The sequence below is a fragment of the Esox lucius genome, chromosome 18, assembly GCF_011004845.1.
Source record: "Esox lucius isolate fEsoLuc1 chromosome 18, fEsoLuc1.pri, whole genome shotgun sequence".
Lineage (NCBI taxonomy): Eukaryota > Metazoa > Chordata > Actinopteri > Esociformes > Esocidae > Esox > Esox lucius.
In genome coordinates, this window is record NC_047586.1 from 12,160,127 (window position 1) to 12,173,777 (window position 13,651).

General features: G+C 44.6%; 1 protein-coding gene across 1 annotated transcript in view; it reads left to right on the forward strand.

The window, feature by feature from the left end:
- adgrg6 (adhesion G protein-coupled receptor G6) overlaps positions 1-13,651 on the forward strand; it is a 66,949-nt gene that overhangs the window by 44,169 nt on the left and 9,129 nt on the right. The window contains exons 8-21 of the mRNA XM_020056113.3: positions 3,418-3,506; positions 3,588-3,640; positions 3,749-3,796; positions 3,985-4,127; positions 4,413-4,524; positions 4,739-4,827; positions 7,743-7,944; positions 8,126-8,291; positions 9,432-9,578; positions 9,742-9,858; positions 10,092-10,137; positions 10,234-10,340; positions 10,522-10,649; positions 10,821-11,089. Coding sequence (XP_019911672.2) covers positions 3,418-3,506; positions 3,588-3,640; positions 3,749-3,796; positions 3,985-4,127; positions 4,413-4,524; positions 4,739-4,827; positions 7,743-7,944; positions 8,126-8,291; positions 9,432-9,578; positions 9,742-9,858; positions 10,092-10,137; positions 10,234-10,340; positions 10,522-10,649; positions 10,821-11,089 — 1,716 coding nt within the window. The remainder of the gene's footprint in view (positions 1-3,417; positions 3,507-3,587; positions 3,641-3,748; positions 3,797-3,984; positions 4,128-4,412; positions 4,525-4,738; positions 4,828-7,742; positions 7,945-8,125; positions 8,292-9,431; positions 9,579-9,741; positions 9,859-10,091; positions 10,138-10,233; positions 10,341-10,521; positions 10,650-10,820; positions 11,090-13,651) is intronic.

Below are 13,651 nucleotides of genomic sequence, written 5' to 3' on the forward strand. Positions count from 1 at the left end.
GCCCCTCACAGACAGACATAGAGACTACTATACCCTAACTCCCACCCCCACCGCTACAGCTCCTGTTATACTGCAGCAGCTTCAGCCAGCAGAAAGCATATGGACGGCTGTGATCCCAGTTCAATCAGCCACTAACTCCCTCCCCTTGGCTCCAACCAGAGCCCTCCCAACCTCTCCGTACACCGCATTCCCCTCCTTACCCATACGCAATGTGGAACAAGGTGGTGTTAGGCATTCAGGACACGTCAGGCCGACTTCTGCCGAGACAGAGCCTGTGCTCCCGGAGAGTTCACAGGTGACTGTGCTGCAGCCTTCCATGGACATTCAAAGTGATTTATTCATCACAAGGCCCAGTCCACAGCCAGCCGCTACTGATGATGCTACAGCTCTTGTACTTGAGAAAACATACCTTTCTTTCTCTGACAAACACCACAGTGACCTGGTTTTACCCTCTTTGAGGAATCAATTGAGTTCCTTTACAACAAACTCTCATTCAGTGGATGATAGGTTAGCCACTCCGGTTCCCAAACAAAGTACTGCCTCTGAGACAGGTAGCCAGATAGATTTGTTCAGGTTATATTCCACTCTGGCTTTGGATTCATTGTCATATACGAACAGTGTGTCGGCCTGCTCAGAAGGGCCCAAGGTTTTACCACTCAGTTCTGATCTGAGGGGTTTGTCCCATACATCCAATCTATCTGTCACTCCTATCACAGAAGAATCCCTCCCCCAGACACGGCTTCCAGCTACCATGACAGAAAAATGTATCTCTTCTCAGTCCTCACCTGCTAACACAGTGTCCCACAGCAGACAGGAGCACATGGATGTATTTCCCACCGTAGTCAGCATGGTGCCTCTCAGCTCTGGCCTCCTGACTCGGCCAGAGCAGCTTCATATCACCAGGGTTACTGGATGGGAAAGACCAAATAGGTCGGAGAGGCACTCCGCTCAAGTGGAGGTTGAGGCGGTCCACATGTCAGCCATAAGTTCTACTCCCTCCTCTCCCTCTCTGATCTCTCTCTTGCGCCCCAGCACCCAGAGAAAGCTATCTGTATCTCAGCATGGACATCACGGGACCTCACACCTGAATGATGACATATCCCCAAAACCCTCCCAGACAAGCCTCCTCTCCTCCTCCCTGATAACACACTCCCCACCTCCGGCTAGGTTGACACCTCCAATCAAAAGCCCAGCATCAGGATATGGCAGTATCATTACCCATGACCCTCTGCGGCAAGCTCATACGCACGCATTAGGCTGGCAGCGGCCGATGCGGGGTATCGGTCCAGCGATTCATACAGACACACACACCCCACTGTCTGAGCCTCTCTCCACTGTGACCTCCAGGTCAGACCAGCTCATGTCCGACGCTGCTGAATCCCCCTTGTCCCAAAGACCCATGTCAATATCCCTCCCTCCCTTTGGAGGGGAGAGGCCTCTCCCCACCCCACCGCTGAGGGTAACGTCTTTCACTGAAACGGCCAACACGGTGGATTCGAGAGCTGGCGCCCCACTGCCCACTCAACCAACTGCTGCATTCCAGCAATCCGCCACGCTGACTGGCAGCCAATCAGGGCCCACTCAGCCTGCTGGAACTAGCGAAGCAGTGGCCCGGCCTAGAGGGGGCACGGAGAGTACAACGTCACCCGCTGCCCCAGGCACGCAGCTCACTGTTCCTGGCTCCAGTAACCTCGCCGTTAGTGGCGCATTTATCCAGCCCACCGCTGTTACGACAATTACCCAACCTTCTCCTGTCCCGAATACTCCCAGTCCCAAAATACCTGATACTACCCCGTACAAACAACTCGCCGATGCCAACAAACCACCGACTGTTTTCCCAAACGTCCATCCCACCTCTGTCCCCACCAGCCAGCTTCCTAAGGCTCCTAACACACACCCTGCTGGGGCTGGCCCTGTTACAGTACTCCGGAGTGAGGAACCACAAGGCGATAAAGACTGGCCGGCACTCATCGATCACACACCTTCCACTGCCCCAAGCTCGTTAGCGAACAGCGTGGGCCTTGGTGATGTGTCTGTGAACCAAAACATCACAGACAGAGACACGGAGACACAGGCGGCGTCAACGCCGCTAACCACCACAGACATGGCTCAGCAGCCTTTTGTTCCTACTGAGAGCCCCTACTTGTCTCTCACCACTCCACATAGAGTGGTGAACGCAGGCAATGGGACAGTGTCCACCACACACGCCAGCCCATGGACCTCAGCGGGCAACGTGGGCATCCCTGTTCACGCCCCATGCCAATGTAAAGCTCGCTTTCATTTTTCATGTCTGTGTGGATTTTCAACCGGGAACAGTATGTTTTGCAATAACAATGTAGAAGTAGAAACTAAAAGAGAGATAGCCTCTTGTTTGCTGAATCTCTGCTTTGAATGCTACTGTAGTAGATGGAATAGGGTTGATGGGTGAGAACGGTGGGAAATGAAGGTGTCCTGGTGAAGGATGGTAATGATTGGGGGGGTTGTTGTTTTCAATGGGGTGTAGAACATTAACATTAGAGTCTTCTGTAGTATACCAGGTACTGAGCTGTAGAATGGCCTCTGCTGGGTTGGCGGGGTGGCTGTTGCCCTCCCTCATGGGGTGCAGTCCTCCGCTTGTGATTTCAAGTTTTCAATCATACCTGTTTCTTGGGAGACATCCAATGCTTCTATCAATTTATTTTGGAATCTTCTCTTCTAAATTGTATCTATTATTGCTCTAAGAAAGCAAAGAAAAACTATTGCTGTTGATCAACAAAGATTGATTTATAACTTTATATTTAAACACCGAATTGTGTACATATATATATATATATATATATATATATATATATACACACCTGGTATAGGTATACCCAGTAAACTATATGTAGGTGGCCTACCTACCTTATCTGCAATCACTAAGGTCTCCCAAGAAGTCTTGGCATGGAATAGAAACAGCATATTACTGTTGCTACTGTGGATCAGTACTAACAACAGGAGAGGCTTGGGAGCCATCTTGTGATAACTGTGAGGCATAGCAGCAGAACGCCAACACAATCACATAGTTTTGTACTGTACCACGTGGCACATGCTTTCATTTACCATCACCTATTTGGCCCCCGAATACACATAAGTCATAAGATAACGGTTTCTACGCCCAACAATTCCGTAATGATTCCTTTCATCCTGAATAACAGAGGAGGTTCATTTGTCCGATTCCTTACGAGAGAAAAAAAGCTCCATGTTTTATCTGTGGAGTAGCAGCCTTTCAGTATCATTTGTCATGTGAAATTGGATTTTTACGTAACATAATTAGAGTGTATGACTCAACCACGGCACTTCTGCTATGCAGCACAGACAAACGTTCCATTGGATGGTGTAAATTACCTGCATCAAACATAGGTTGATGTGCTTTGTTTTTCTTCTTTTCAATTGCAGAGGTTCTTTTCTACAGGATCTCCTTTGTTGTCAGTGTCAAGGGGACACAACTAACAGAGTCAGATGTTGAGAAAACTGTTTCACAGTGGGTAAGTCTTCCTGAATGTCAAACCATCAACATAATACTTGATGAACTCAATTAATTAACTCATTTACATATTTATTTACAGCTCAATCAAACATTCCAAAACTGGACACATGTGGTTTATGTCAATAATGTCAGGTAAACAATTACAGTGCAACTGCAATCAAAAAATAAACCTCAATCCATTCTATTTATCATTCTTAAGAGTTATTTTACTGTTCATTTCTGTTTCCTATCTTTTTCCAGTATACATCCTTACAGTGGCTCACTGGTGAAGAGGAGTGTCAGTAAAAAGTAAGGCCAATATGCACCATAACACTGTGTACTGTGGGAGGTGGTGACCATGTGTTTTGTCTTACCATGAGACTCGAATGAGAACCTCTCTGAGCCCTTAAAAGTCAACCCTAATAAAAATAGGTTTGGTAATTAAGTAGGTCAGACTTTTTAATGTACACCCCCCCCAACCCCCACCCCACCTCTAGATACACCTGTCAGGCCCTGTTGGTCTACAGGACCACCACAAACGTGACTCTGGGAGAAGCCGCCATCTCAACGAGGATGAAGGGAAGTGTCAGTAGCATCGGCAGCGGACTACAGCTGGACTTGTTCTCTGCGCAGTCTGTTGGTGGGACATGATCTAAACCAGATCCTCTGTAGTCATTTCAATGCCTCCCCACTTAGTGCATGAAGTGACTAATGCAATGAACCTTAAGAGGATCATAAAAATACATCCAATATAAAGAACAACATTCCACTGCACACAATCACCCATCAGCTCTAAATCACCTCCTAATTACAATTAGGTTTGAAATGTGAACACACAGAATGCTCTGGTATTCAGTGATTATGAATATATTGCTGGTGTGCCATTCCAATGTTCTGCTGTTATGGTTCTCTTTCTGTCCCTCAGAAAACTGCCCAGTGGACTCTTCCCTCCATTACAGCTGGCCTGAAACCAGACCAGCAGCCACCTACTACATCCCCTGTTTCCCCAACAAAGACCAGAATGCGTCCAGAACATGGTGAGACTGACTTATAAATCAACCAAAATGCTAACATTTTCATTCTCATGAATTGCACAATACTTTTTGCTGGGGTTAACTATGGGATTGATTGATTTGCCTCAAGCCTGTGACTGATTTTCTAAAATGTTATACATAATTTTTTTATGAAGAAATATATAATCCTAATCCTTACAATGACAGATTTCATGTTTGGTGATTTTTATGTCCCCAGTGTAATCAGCTATGTGAACTACACAGCGTTTTGGGGCTCCCCAGTCCTCAATAATTGCACTGATATTGATTCCATTGAAGTTTCAGCAGGTAAGTTGCAAATCTGATGCAAGAATGAATACAGTGGGGAGAACAAGTATTTGATATACTGCCGCTTTTACAGCTTTTCCCACTTACAAAGCGTGTAGAAGTCTTACATTTTATCAAAGGTACTCTTCAACTGTGAGTCACGGAATCTAAAACATGAATTTTAAATGTTTTGCATGACTTAAGTATTTAATACATCAGAAAAGCAGAACTTAATATTTGGTAGAGAAACCTTTGTTTGCAATTACAGAGATCATACGTTTCCTGTAGTTCTTGACCAGGTTTGCACACACTGCAGCAGGGATTTTGGCCCACTCTAAGCTCCCTGCAAAGATTTTCTATTGGGTTTAGGTCTGGAGACTGGCTAGGCCACTCCAGAACCTTGAGATGCTTCTTACGGAGCCACTCCTTAGTTGCTCTGGCTATGTGTTTTGGGTCGTTGTCATGCTGGAAGACCCAGCCACAACCCATCTTCAATGCTCTTTCTGAGGGAAGGAGGTTGTTGGCCAAGATCTCACGGTACATGGCCCCATCCATCCTCCCCTCAATACGGTGCAGTCGTCCTGTCCCCTTTGCAGAAAAGCATCCCCAAAGAATGATGTTTCCCCCTCCATGCTTCATGGATGGGATGGTATTCTTGGGGTTTTACTCATCCTTCTTCTTTCACCAAACACGGCGAGTGGAGTTTAGACCAAAAAGCTCTATTTTTGTCTCATCAGACCACATGACCTTCTCCAATTCCTCCTCTGGATCAACCAGATGGTCATCGGCAAACTTCAGATGGGCCTGGACATGCGCTGGCTTGAGCAGGAGGACCTTGTGTGCGCTGCAGGATTTTAATTCATGACGGTGTAGTGTGTTACTAATGGTTTTCTTTGAGACTGTGGTCCCAGCTCTCTTCGGGTCATTGACCAGGTCCTGCCGTGTAGTTCTGTGCTGATCCCTCACCTTCCTCATGATCATCGATGCCCCATGAGGTGAGATTTTGCATGGAGCTCCAGACTGAGGGAGATTGACCGTCATCTTGAACTTCTTCCATTTTTTTATAATTGCGCCAACAGTTGTTGCCTTCTCACCAAGCTGCTTAACTATTATCCTGTAGCCCATCCCAGCCTTGTGCAGGTCTACAATTTTATCCCTGATGTCCTTTCACAGCTCTCTGGTCTTGGCCTTTGTGGAGAGGTTGGAATCTGTTGATTGAGTGTGTGGACAGGTGTCTTTTATACAGGTAACGAGTTCAAACAGGTGCAGTTAATACAGGTAATGAGTGGAGAACAAGACGGCTTTTTAAAGAAAAACTAACAGGTCTGTGGGAGCCGGAATTCTTACTGGTTAGTAGGTGATCAAATACTTATGTCATGCAATAAAATGCTAATTAATTATTTAAAAATCATACAATGTGATTTTCTGGATTATTGTTTTAGATTCCGTCTCTCACAGTTGAAGTGTCTCATCTCATCTTCATCCTCTTATTCGGTATTGGGTCGCGGGGACAGCAGCTCCAGCAGTTCCAGCAGGGGACCCCAAACTTCCCTTTCCAGAGCCACGTTTGCCAGCTCAGACTGGGGGATCCCGAGGCATTCCCAGGCCAGTGTCAAAATATAATCTCTCCACCTAGTCCTGGGCCTACCCTGAGGTCTCCTCCCAGCTGGACATGCCTGGAACACCTCCCTAGGGAGATGTCCTGGGGGCATCCTTACCAGATGCCCGAACCACCTCAACTGGCTCCTTTCGATGCAAAGGAGCAGCGGCTCTACTCCGAGTTCCTCACGGATGGCTGAGCTTCTCACCCTATCCCTAAGGGAGAAGCCAGCCACCCTTCTGAGAAAACCCATTTCAGCTGCTTGTACTCGCGATCTTGTTCTTTCGGTCATGACCCAGCCTTCATGACCATAAGTGAGGGTAGGAACGAAAATTGACCGGTTTATCGTGAGCTTTGCCTTCCGGCTCAGCTCTCTTTTCGCCACAACAGTGCGGTAAAGCGAATGCAATACCGCCTCCGCTGCTCCGATTCTCTGGCCAATCTCCCGCTCCATTGTCCCCTCACTTGCAAACAAGACCCCGAGATACTTGAACTCCTTTACTTGGGGTAACGCCTCATTCCCTACCCAGAGGTGGCACTCCATCGGTTTCCTGCTGAGAACCATGGCCTCAGATTTAGAGGTGCTAATCCTCATCCCAACCCCTTCACACTCGGCTGCGAACCGGTCCAGTGAGTGCTGAAGGTCACAGATCGATGTTGCCATCCGGACCACATAATCCGCAAAAACCAACGATGAGATCACCAGCCCACCGAACTGCAACCCCTCCCCACCCCGACTACGCCTCGATATCCTGTCCATAAAAGCTACAAACTGGATTGGTGACCAAGCGCAGCCCTGGCGGGGGCCAACACCCACCTGGAACGAGTCCGAATTACTACCGAGAACCCAAACACAGCTCTCACTTTGGACGTACAGGGATCGGATAGCCCTCAGAAGGGACCTCCTCACCCCATACTCCCGCAGCACCTCCCACAGTTTCTCCCGGGGGACCCGGTCATACGCCTTCTCCAGATCCACACAACACATGTAGACTGGATGGACATATTCCCAGGCCTCCTCCAGGATCCTTGCAAGAGTAAAGAGCTGGTCGGTTGTTCCGCGACCAGGACGGAATCTGCATTGTTCCTCTTCAATCAGTTGAAGTGTACCTATAATAAAAATTACAGACCTCTACATGCTTTGTAAATAGGAAGACCTGCAAAATTGGCAGTGTATCTCCCCACTGTACTTGAGAATGGGAATTTTAATGTTTTTTTGTTTGTTTGTTTTTTACATAAAATGTGTTGACACCCTCACCATGACGGACAGAGAGCAGTGAGCCTACAGCCAAAGATACAATCTAGTTGTTAATCAATACTTTTTATTTCTCCACAGAGAATGCTGCTGAAGTTGCCGTCCAGCTCGCTGACATCACCAACAATGAGCTTTCCACAGACGAGGTGTCCATGGTGGTGGGTAAAGTTCAGGAGCTGGTCACCGTGGCCAAGATCAACTCGACTCTGGCCACCACCGTAGTGAGCATCATCTCGAACGTGATGGCCAGCTCCGTGACGGCTCTGGCTGTAGCCTCGGAGAGGTATGGACTCCCACTGTCACTGTGATTCCTCTCCTCGGATCCCACCTCTTACTGAGTCCATCTAGCATGCTGGGGTTAGGGACTCATGACATGTACATTTTTATAGTGATAGAGACCCCAAGGAAAGTCACAGTCCTGTCTATTACTATTAGAAGCCCTAAATGTCTCTGTCTGTGTGTAGGACATTGAAGACGGTGGATGAGCTGATTCAAAAGATAGAGTTTGATGGTCCTTCAGTGAGCATCACCTCTAAAAACCTTGCTCTTGGCATCTCAGCTTTCAACTCCAGCGAGTTCAGCGGGACCTCCTTCAGTGCATTCCTACACCCTAACACCACAGACCTTCAGGTACAGACTGAACTGTTAGTTTAGTATTTGTTTAGAGCTGAGTTTGTTCTTTCATTCACTTTAGTGTCCACTACAATGGGGGCTACGTGTAGGTTTTGCAGCGGGGTCTGTATCAGGGTTACATCTCAGGTACCCATATGGAAAACAAACGTATGTGTGTGCATCCCTACCTTTTCAGGACCAAAACTCACCAAAATATCCCAAGGCTTACAGGTTAGGTTCAGGCTGGCATATACAGCTCTCGGAAAACATTAAGAGACCCCTGAACATTTTTCTTTCCTTTCCTAAAAAGTTGAAAAGGAAAGTTTTGAATGTGGAACAGAAGCGTTCAATTTACAGTGGTCTCTTAATTTTAATCCTTCTGTTCCTCACTCAAAACCTTCCTTATCAACGTTTTTGGAAAAGCGCAGTGGTCTCTTAATTTTTTCCGGAGCTGTAGGTTACACTTAGGTTTAGGGTTAGAGGTTCAGGTTTTTATTTTTTTAAGATTTAAATGTTTTGCTGAAATGTAATGAAAACACAGTGCGTCTGTGTGTGTGACATTCAACCAGTCAGCCAGTGCTTCCAGGAAAGCCCTTCTGTGGAAACTGTAGTTTTGTGTTGTTAAAGGTGACTCACAACCCATCTGTTGAGTCTATTCATCATGAATGGCCAGATGTATATTTGTTTAAGTCATTAAAATCATTTTCTGTACCCAAAACACATTCAAAGCCCTATGGATAGATTGGGAGTCCTGTTTTTCATAACTGTGCAAGGACCATAGAGTTAAGAAAACATGATTCAGTTGACTAAAACATGCAAGCCACCTCTCCCTCTCTAATACATTTTTTGTTGTCACTCTGATTCCCGTGTTTTACCATATTCCTTTTCCATACCTGCCAATGCAGTGCCAGTATAAAGGGCAGTTGTTAATCATTCTCCAACCACAACCTGTGAATTATATGCAGTACATGTAACAGGATGCGTGTGGTGGCATGTCAGGGGAACATTCCAGAGGTCTATAAATCCCTTCCAGATGGCAGAGCAAAGGACGTCTTATTGAATCATCATATCACCAAACGGCCGTATAATCGGGGAAGTGGAAATGGTAACGTCGGTTCTGTTATGATTAAGTCTAAGGTGTAACTTCTCTCTCGCCAGATTGACTTTAAGTCAGATCAGCTGAACCCACTGGCTCAGGTCACACTGCCTGCTACTCTGCTAAAAAACCTGACCCTGACTGAGGCTGAGATCACTGCACTCTCCAGGATCAACTTCATGTTCTTCAGCAAGACAGGACTATTCCAGGTTAATGCCTCTTTTTGGTGGAATGCATTTGATTAGTCTGTCTATTGAGTACAAGGGAACATTACCTTGCATTCGAAATGCTTAGTGATTCATATGGTATGTGAATCGCTAGGTTTGAATTGTGTGTTTTCAAAAGCATGACATTCCCTTTCATTCTTCTCAGGATAAACAGGATGGGCTGTCTCTTAACAGCTACGTTGTTGCCAGCAGTGTGGGCAATTACTCCATCAGTAACCTGGAGGATCCGGTGGAGATTGAGATAGCCCATCTTAACTACCTGGTAGGCTTCTTGCTCCCCTCCCTCGCTTGTATGTATCAAATCAATGTTTCTTAATGATATTATGTGGTATTAAAGTTCTAAATACCAATTAACACCTTGAATGTCTGCCTTTAATCAGAGAGTGATTTAAAGTGTGAGCGTGTGCCTCTTACCAGACCGTGATTTAAAGTGTCTGTGTCCTGCTAAAACCAGACAGTTACAGTACATTGTCTCCCTATCCTCGTGTCTTTCAGCCCAAGCCAAAACCAACCTGTATGTTCTGGGATTTTACCATGAAAAGTAAGTCAGTATATTGAATATTATATTCATCTCAATTCAAAGTTAAAGCCTTACAAGTGACAGATATTCTAAACAGCTTGTCTTTGTCCATGACAGACGGTGCAGGTGGCTGGAACAGTAAGGGCTGCAGGGTGAGTCCCACGTCCAATGGAAACAAGACCATCTGCCTCTGTGACCACCTCACACACTTTGGCATCCTAATGGTAAGACTTGGGACTCGCTTTCAAACATGGAATTTCAAGTCTAACTGAATCAGTTGAATCGGTTAGAGATCAATTGTCATTCCCATTCATTGAAACCAACCGTTTGTCATTGTATAGTGTGAATGTGAGTGTGACCTGGAAGTATTGCTTGACTTGTGTGTTTTCTCTGTTGTCTGTGAAGGATATCTCTGGATCAGCTGCACAGATTGATGCAAAAAACAACCAGATTCTCACCTTTATAACCTACATTGGATGTGGCATATCAGCCATCTTCTCTGCTGCCACACTTCTGACTTATATTGCTTTTGAGTGAGTTTACTGCCATTATCAACATCTCTATGTGATGAATGATTCCTCCATTACTTACTCTCTACATAATATGGACTCTTGGTCTTACTCATTGGCTATGCTATTATATGAAATACAACTTGAACCGTAGTTGTCCGGTACAGTGTCATTCAGAATCTGTCCTCTCGACAGGAAGTTGCGTCGTGACTACCCGTCTAAGATCCTGATGAATCTGAGCACGTCACTGCTCTTCCTCAACATGGTGTTCCTGTTGGATGGCTGGCTGGCCTCCTTTGACGTGGAGGGCCTTTGTGTGGCTGTGGCCATCTTCCTCCACTTCTTTCTGCTCACATCCTTCACCTGGATGGGCCTCGAGTCCATTCACATGTACATTGCACTTGTCAAAGTCTTCAACACCTACATTCGGAGGTACATCCTCAAGTTCTGCATCGTTGGCTGGGGTAAGTGGCACTAACTTTGAATTACATGGGGTGAACAGTGTTAAAGAAAAAATCAAGGGCAACTTCAAGATTTGTGAATACAAATAAAAACAAGAAACCAGGCATGCCTAGTTCAGCCGGCCCGCAATAAAAAGTGTTACCCTCTCGAGATACAAACCTGGGTCACCCAGGTGAAAGCCAGTGTCATTGACTACTACACCACGGAGCTATACATTTGGCAGCTGTCAGTATAGCTTCTTGTGTTTATCTTGAAGAAATCCTCTTTTGCCATTGGCCGTTTAAACAGTTAATTGGCCATTCGTGAATGACATTGATACAGTTAAACTGACTAACGTTTCTTACTAAGTTAACCTCTGCCGTAATAACAGCGTATTAGCCAGTAATAGGCTTTACCGGTATCTACTAACTTACTGGAATAGTCATAAGAATTGAGCAATTGCTAGCGAGTCTGCCAAAGCTATTTCATTTCATGGCATAAGAACATATTTTTTATACTTTTTTGTTTCATTTGTGACATTAACATTCAATAAAGGTGACGATAACACATTTTTTCATCAAGTGAAAAGACGAGAGAATCGTGGAATCTACCAGAAATAATAAATAAATGACGTTGCTCTCAATAGATATGAACTTCCACATGAGAGGCACTGTCTTTAAGCATTACACATTTCAGCAGTCGCTAGACGCCATTGAGGATTGTGTTAAACTGATTAACGTTTCTTATTAAGTTCACCTCCACCATAGCATCTATGGACTGTATTGCTTTTGCCACAGGCCGTTTTAACAGCGTATTAGCCAGTAATAGGCTTACTCGTATCTACTAACTTCCTAGGAATAATCATAAGAATTGAGCAATTGCTAGCGAGAACTTTTCCATATAACCGTAGACAGTTTCAGTTAAATCTAACGTAACTACTGTTGTAGGCAGCAAATATGTTTGTCTATCCTGACCCAAAATGCATGCACGGATGCGTAAATCCACCAGAAATAGCCGTAATATAACAGTAAATTGCCAGCGAAGTTTTCGTCTATATGGAAACAATTCATAATGCATATTTGGCTTCGTCTGCGAGGAGTTACGAACTCGGGACCTATAGTTCACATGTCCACTTCTCTAACCACTACGCTATTTAACAAGGTATGCCCAGTCAGTCAGCCGGCCCGCTTACGCTGTGTTTTATAAGTATATATAGTTCAAATACAGGAATTGATTTGTGTAAATGTGCATTGAAAATAGGATTGTGACAGAAACATATTGTGTTTGGTACATGAAGTGTGTTATTAACATCCATGGATAAAAAAATAATAATTTTGTATTATTGCAAAACTAAAATGTATTTAATTAAGATTTGTGTCACTGATTAACACAAAGGAGTACATAATGTCCTTGTTGGAATGTTTTTTTTTATTAATCTTATGTATTCACCCACTTTGCTATGACTAACTTGAATTTGCTGTGGTGCAGCTAACTGCATTCAGAAATAATACTTTAATTAGTTGAATTAAGTCAAAATGTGTGAATGTCTGGGCTAAATGGAAGAGTGGTGCAGAGAAAGACATTGCTGAAAATTGGTTGCATCAAATCCCTAAGGCATGTGAAACACACAGCTAACATTTTGGTGTCATTTGGTGTCATTTAGGTGTAAGACTTTTTGTCATGCAAAATGCAATGAGTGGCGCAAATCTGCCTCAAAGCACCATTCCTATGGTAGAGCATATTGGTGTCAGCATCATGTTGTGGGCATGCTTGTCCTCAACACGGACTGAAAAACATGTCAGGATTTAGGTCCAGCTGGATAAATATTGAAACTGTAACAGGAAAAACTGCATCAGTCTGTGTTCGAGTTGAAGAATGAACAAAAAAATGTAATTCTTCACGCCCCAGTTCTCATCGATGGAACTGAGGTGAAGCGTGTGTCAAGCTTCAAATTCCTGGGTGTCCACATCTCCGAGGACCTCTCCTGGACCCTCAACACCTCAGCCATGGTCAAAAAGGCACAGCCCTGTTCAAAAAGGCATGACTACCTCTGGGACCTCATTGCTGCCATCTCTGTATCCCGGTTGCACATGCTACCTTACTCTTTCAATTTGCTTCAATTGCAGATCTAGAATGCCATTTGTACCCACACAACTATTTATCCCGCTTGTAACACTATACTTAATACTTGTACATTTTCTTCCCTCCTCTATTTGCCTTAATTGCACATTTGTATTTCCATTTGTACTGCATTTGCCTTCATTACACATCTATACATTCCACTTGTAATATACATATACTTAATACTTGTAAATTGTCTGCCCTCTTCTATGCATTTCTGGTTAGATGCTAACTGCATTTCATTGAGCTGAACTTGTTCAATGACAATAAAGTTTAATCTAATCAAAAAATTGCAAGAACCAGATGCTCAAATCTGGTAGAGACAATACCCCAAAAGATTTGCAGCTGCAATTGCTGCCAAAGGTGGTTCTATCAAAGTTGTGTGAATACTTATTTAACAAATACAAAAAAAAATCTGTTTATTTACCTTTAGTTTTAAATGTAAGTAATATTTTGCACCTTCT